At 30.6% G+C, this 6,719-nt stretch overlaps 1 protein-coding gene across 3 annotated transcripts; it reads left to right on the top strand.

Annotated features, from left to right (window-relative positions):
- The first annotated feature begins 1,422 nt into the window (after positions 1-1,422).
- Positions 1,423-6,208, top strand: LOC145069400 (aldehyde dehydrogenase family 2 member C4-like). Of its 3 annotated transcripts, none has more exons than XM_079016326.1 (9): positions 1,423-1,581; positions 3,390-3,532; positions 3,861-4,244; positions 4,536-4,625; positions 4,713-4,886; positions 4,972-5,109; positions 5,202-5,339; positions 5,415-5,476; positions 5,664-6,208. In XM_079016326.1, exons 1-9 carry the CDS (start codon positions 1,473-1,475, stop codon positions 5,935-5,937), a joined length of 1,512 nt encoding a protein of 503 aa, XP_078872452.1. In that variant the 5' UTR covers positions 1,423-1,472; the 3' UTR covers positions 5,938-6,208. The 3 variants fall into 3 exon arrangements, with proteins under 3 accessions (XP_078872452.1, XP_078872453.1, XP_078872454.1); XM_079016328.1 differs by lacking the exon at positions 1,423-1,581 and adding an exon at positions 3,172-3,290; XM_079016327.1 differs by lacking the exon at positions 3,390-3,532 and having other exon boundaries at positions 1,440-1,581.
- Positions 6,209-6,719: the final 511 nt, after the last annotated feature.

The raw sequence follows: 6,719 nt of genomic DNA, 5'->3' as shown, positions 1-6,719 counted from the left end.
ATACCCAACTACGTAGTTTTTTTTTTTAACTGAAACACGTTTTAAACCTGAAAAAATTCGGTTCAAAACCATTTTTGGAATTCTAAAAGTTAACTAGACACTTGCCAATATAGACAATCTCACCAAATAATACCTTCAAAATCCTACAAAGGTAGGCATGAGGAAGTTCTCATGGTTTGGTCCCTTTGAAACATTTCACAACCTTTCCTATTTATAGAAGAGGAAATATTCTCTTATTTACTCTCATCATCGATGTGGGATGAAGACATTGTAATAAAACACACTTTCTTGTTTATAGAACATTATTTAACTTATTTATAATATTATTGTAAGGAAATTGAAAAGTCATAGGAGTTTCAAATGAATGTGGTGAAAGAAAGTTAAAAAAGGGGGTTTCAAATGCATGAGATTCAAGAAAAAATGTTAGCTTTATAAGTATGTATGATATATAAAAGTATGAACATGATAACGTAATAAAAGTATTATGTAATGATATTATTAGTAATTCAAACAAGTTTCTAAAGTTATGTATTTTATTAAAAAAAAAAAAAAAAACACACACACACTGAGTTTTGCACATATTTTACCTTAGGTAGTCAAAATTACGTATTTAGCTTTCTTTTTTTAATTAATGACTTTAACAAGTTTCCTTTTAAATTTCTGAACAGTTATGTGAGTGTTGGATGTCCTATAAATACTGTTACAGAATCTCGACCAATCAAATAGATTGTGTGATTGATATATAAAAGTTTTCAGCACAATGTCATTAATGTCGAAATAGTTGTTGGTCAATATGTTGGAAATATGATATTTTTGCCAGAGATTCCTCTATGTCCATATGAATATGTCATGTTCCCGTTCAAAGTGAAGAGAAAACAATTTTGAATTCGATTATATTTTGTGATGGCCATCAATAAAGCTTGGCGGCAAATAATTCTAAATGTAGGTATTTATCTTCCGGAATAGGTTTTCTTGCATAACCAACTTTATGTGACATTATCCAGAGGTTATCACGTGTCACTACAAAATTATTAGTGATCCTTAATGAATAATTCAACGTCAATGGAGTCTAAATATCAAATATGGTTTATAAAGAAGTGTTGCACGATTAATAATTCACAGTCAATCGTTTATTCATGTACGTTTGTAAAGAACCCTAACTTTTCATTTTTAAATCTTATTGATTTCTTTTCTGCTAGCATAGCTCTTATTGATAATTGTTTAGATGTTGTAAACTATTTACACAAAAGAATTAATCGTCTCTGAGAACTAATTTCTGAAAAAACAATTTGCATCCATAGCTTGGCACGGGTAAACGGTTAGTATATATATATATATATATATATATATATATATATATATATGTGTGTGTGTGTGTGTGTGTGTGTGTGTGTGTGTGTGTGTGTGAGAGAGATTATATAAATTAGTGTTGGAGGGTGGAATAAACTCAAAGAGAAAGATAGAGAGAGTCCATGGCGGAAGGAAGTAACGGAAACATCAACTCAGAGATTTACAAGAAGATTCCCAGTATAAAGTTTACAAAGCTTTTCATCAATGGAGATTTTGTTGATTCCGTTTCAGGTTTCTTTTCTATTCCCTACCCAATGTTAAATTGTGCTGAAGATAACATAGTAGCGTTGTACTCATGCTTACACTTACGTTTTATATAATTGATATAATCTTTGATCAAACATATTATTACTTATTTTTTATTAAATGAACTTAATTATTAAGTATTTAATCTGGACCGATATACATTAGTGTTTCATTTATTTATTTTATCTTTTTTTCCTTCCCAACTCTTTAAGTTCACATGATAAATAATTTTAAAATTTAATAAATATCATAATTAAAGTTAGTTTTTTGATATTTAAGGGTAAAAAAATAGTTATTTAGTTTCATTAGTAAGTCTAGAAAAAAAAAATTGTATAGACAACATTTTGTCTATAAAGACATAATTAATTTTATTTATACACGACTGAAGTGGAAAAAAGATCCATTAATTAGATACTCCCACAAATATATTACTTCTATATTTTTCGTCTAATTTTCATCTATTTATATAACAGAAAAAGCGAGCTATAACAATTTAAGATCATCTCTTGTTCTATTGTCTAAAATTGATTATTTATGTTTAATAATTGTTGTGAAATGATTTGTAATTTCTTCTTCGTGATAGCCATGTATATATGAAACACAAGACGTTAAAATTTTAATGACCGTGAGTCCGTGACCCAGCCCATATCCAATCCGACCATTAAAGTTTCTAGTTCTTTACTGTGTCAATATCAAAAAAAAAAAAAAAAAACATTTTCATTCTAAATACGTAAATAGTAACTAAAACCATATTGTTTCGACTTTTTTTTTGGAACATAGACTTGCATTAAAACAACATATTGTTGTGAAAACTCTAAAGCACCCAAAACGTCTTAGATTTTTCTTTATACAGAAGTAACTTTAATATGCTCAAATCCAACCAATCCGACCAACAAACTATTTGATGCCAAATAGAAGAAGTGGTCTTGCAATAATGTTCAATCGTCTCATTATGATTGATACACGTTGGACAAAAAAATCAATATCCGAATACAAATTCCTTTTTTATTCAAATTGTGTTTCAACTTTCGATGATTGAAAATGATAATATCCGAATACAGCTGTTAATGATAATTAATTAACTGTATATAAATAAAGAATAAAACGGGTTAGATTTTATTTGACACATACACAATCTATGAATCAAAAGGTTTATTTTAATAGAAACTAGATTACTTCATCTAGAAGATTACCCGTAGAGTCAAACTTTTATGTTAGCTTCAGACACTATATAAAAACCAAACCCAAATATTTTATTTTATATTACTAATATATTAATTTCAAACACTCATTTAGAATAAAACCAAATATTTTATATTAGTATATTACTAAAAAAACCAAAACCAAACAGTTTATATTGTCAATAAATTAACTTTAAAGACTCATTTAGATACGACTCATGAAATTTGGACATTTATACTATTATTAATCGAAAGGTATGTGGTGAGATTAGATTGTGCCATATTTCAAAATACATTTTAACTAAGATTTTTTTTTTTTTAATATCGAAATGTCTTTATCATTTAATTAAATCTTAATGATACATATATAACCATACGTAACTCTTACTAATCAAACAAAACCAAAATGATAGATATCCAAATTAACCAGGCATCCATTGTTAATTGTGGAAAGCATTGACATTTCACCTTTTTCAATCTTCCATCTTGAATCATACAATCAATGAATTATTGGTCCATTTCTTTTCATTCATCTTTTCATTGTCTCTTCATTAATTCTTTAAATATTAATTAAATTTACATTTTGAATATTGAAAACCAACAATTAAACAGGAAAAACATTTGATACGATAAATCCGGGTACAGAAGAAGTGATAGCAAAGATCGCAGAAGGAGATAAAGAAGATGTCGATTTGGCGGTAAAAGCTGCCCGAGAAGCTTTTGATCATGGTTCTTGGCCTCGTATGCCCGGATGTGTATGTATTTAATTATTTTTGCTTAATTTAATAAGTAAAAATAGATTATGTTAGAAATTATATATGAAAAAAAATAACCATGATATACGATAGTTCATTGATGTGATGGTTGAAATTTTTGTGGGCGTCGTTTTCTTAATTGGTATGGTGGTAAGAATATAGTAACTTCATAATAGAAGTCTCATGATTAAACATATATTATTTTTTACCTATTAACTTTTTACTGTGGATAAGGACTCATATATTCCTTTTCTCTTACTTTGTAAATGACTGTAATTACTTATAATGTTGCAATTTTAGTGATTAACCTAATCATATATATATGTAGGAGAGGGGTAAAATAATGAACAAATTCGCGGATTTAATCGATGAAAACCTTGAAGAATTAGCAGCATTGGAAACGATTGATGCGGGTAAAGTTTTTAGTTTTGAAACCGATGTTGACATCCCCGATGTATCAAAAGAACTTCGTTACTTTGCTGGGGCAGCAGATAAAATTCACGGAAGAACTTTGAAATTGTCTCGCCAATTTCAAGGCTACACTTTGCTTGAACCTATTGGAGTTGTTGGCCTTATAATCCCCTGGAACTTCCCTAGTGGCATGTTCATTCTTAAATGTGCACCGGCTTTAGCCGCCGGTTGCACCATGGTCATCAAGCCAGCCGAACAAGCACCCCTCTCGGCTCTCTACTTGGCCCATTTGGCTAAACTAGTAAGCAAACCACTTAGGTTGGTGTTAATGATTTAGGTTATGTTTGGCAGCGCACATAAGCTATAAGCTAGTTTTATTTTTTGAACTTATTGCAATTTAGTGTTTGGTGAGATCACAAAAGTAACTTATAGTAACTTATAAACTTATAAGCTAGCTTTTGATAAGTTGATTTACTGATAAGCTAATTTATAAGCAAAAAACTATATTTATATTTTAAGTTAGCGCACCAAACATACCCTTAAATGTGTACCATTTTATGATGACTAGCTTTTTGTATGTTTTTTCTAATAGGCGGGGATCCCGAATGGTGTTGTCAATGTTGTGACAGGATTTGGGCATACCGCGGGTTCTGCTGTCGCTTCGCATATGGATATAAATAGTGTTCGTTATTTTTATTTTTATTTTGAAGAAGTAATGGTTTAAACATGTAACTTTATAAAATTAATGACAAATGTCATTGTTATTCAGGTTAGTTTTACTGGCTCAACGGAAGTCGGACGATTAATAATGCACGCTGCAGCTAACAGCAATTTGAAAACAGTTTCCTTAGAACTCGGGGGGAAATCCCCTCTCCTGATTTTTAACGATGCAAATGTCGACGAAGCTGCGGATCTTGCTCTCTTTGGGAGTCTTGCTAACAAGGTATTTTGAAAATTTTGTTTTATTATTTTATGTTAATATCATTGATATTAATTTTGTCTAAAACCATGTTATATTTGGTATATAGGGAGAAATTTGTGTTTGTACTTCACGTGTTTTTGTTCAAGAAGGCATTTACGATGAGCTTGTGATAAAATTGGTTGAAAAGGCAAAAACATGGGTCGTTGGTGATCCTTTTGATCCTAAGACGCAACAAGGACCCCAAGTATTATATATATTTACTTTACAATGAAGTTATTAAATTGAAAATCTAAGTGTTATAACTTATAAGTGGCCTTTATATTTCTCTTTTTGAAGGTGGATAAGAAACAATATGAGAGAATACTTTCATACATTGATCATGGAAAGAGAGAAGGTGCTTCGTTGTTAGTTGGTGGTAGGCCTTGTGGTGACAAGGGATATTATATCGAGCCAACAATCTTTGAAAATGTTAAGGTATGTATCCATAACTACATTTCAGATTTCTAATATCCATCGTTAGTAATTTAATTTCTCTCCTTTTTAAACTAGGATGATATGCTTATTGCAAAGGATGAAATCTTTGGTCCAGTTATGGCTCTTATGAAATTCAAGTAAGGCCATGTTTTTTCCATTAATTGTTGTTTTAACTTTTAATAAAGTGACATGGAAGTAAAGCTTGCATTCTCTACTTTTTAGTAATTCGTTATTCTTCATTAAGTAACAAAAACACACACATATATAACTTATCAGACTAAGTGGTATTATTCTCTAGATTATGACACGTTAACAATATTACAGGACAACTGAAGAGGTGATTACAAGAGCAAATGCAACGACATATGGTCTAGCAGCTGGAATCATTACTAATGACTTGAATATAGCCAATCGGGTCTCGAGATCAATTAAGGCAGGTGTCATATGGATAAATTGTTACCATAATTTTGATTCGGGGTGCCCTGTTGGAGGTTACAAAATGAGTGGATTTGGAAAGGATCATGGTGTGGAAGCCCTAGAGAAGTATCTTCAAACAAAAGCTGTTGTGACTCCCATTTACGATTCACCATGGTTGTAAATCTTTACCATTTTGGTGTCTTGTGTGTTTGATGGTGATTGTTGTTCATGTAACCTAGTGAATAAATTTTAGTTCGTAAAGTTGCCATTATGGTAATGATATTTTGTATTATGATATAGAATATAATGTGTAAATATGTGAGCGATTACTGAAATAATTTATGTTAAGACGGTTGTGGTGTATGTGTGAGAAATAGAAGTGGTAAGTAGAGGTGAACATTGTAAACGTTTATCATTAGTGTTCATTATCATTATTATTAGTTTTGTGATTATCTGTTTGAGTTTGACTAGAATTTTCTTTATTCAAGATTGAATTTGTGTATAAATTATCACGGGAAATCAATTGAGAACATGGAAAGAGGTCTTACTAATATTGGGCTTGAGCCTAGCAGGCCTGAATTGTTTGTATCTCATGCAACCATGGACTTGGCCCACTACACCAAATCAGGCTAGAAAGTCGGACCACGTCAACAACAAGCCTTTTCAGTATATCCACCTATATACATTTTGTATAGGATGCTCAAGCAAGTGCATCTTACATACGATCGACACTCAAGTCATAATCAACTCTTATTTTAATTCGAGAAATCATAATATTCTATCGTTGTCGTTAATTACATCTCAAATGTGTCCTTTACTTGACTCGTTTAATTATAAAAAAATATTTCCATTAGTCATCTTACTACTAATTAATAACAAAAGTTATATCGAATTTGGCCCTTTTGGTTTTTGTGTAAAGGCTTAACTTATGGGCCCATTTGGTTTTTGTGTAAAGGCTCCTAG

Source organism: Lactuca serriola, chromosome 8 (genome assembly GCF_051521515.1).
Source record: "Lactuca serriola cultivar US96UC23 chromosome 8, Lser_US96UC23_V15, whole genome shotgun sequence".
Classification (NCBI taxonomy): Eukaryota; Viridiplantae; Streptophyta; class Magnoliopsida; order Asterales; family Asteraceae; genus Lactuca; species Lactuca serriola.
This window is presented reverse-complemented; position numbering and strand designations above follow the sequence as displayed.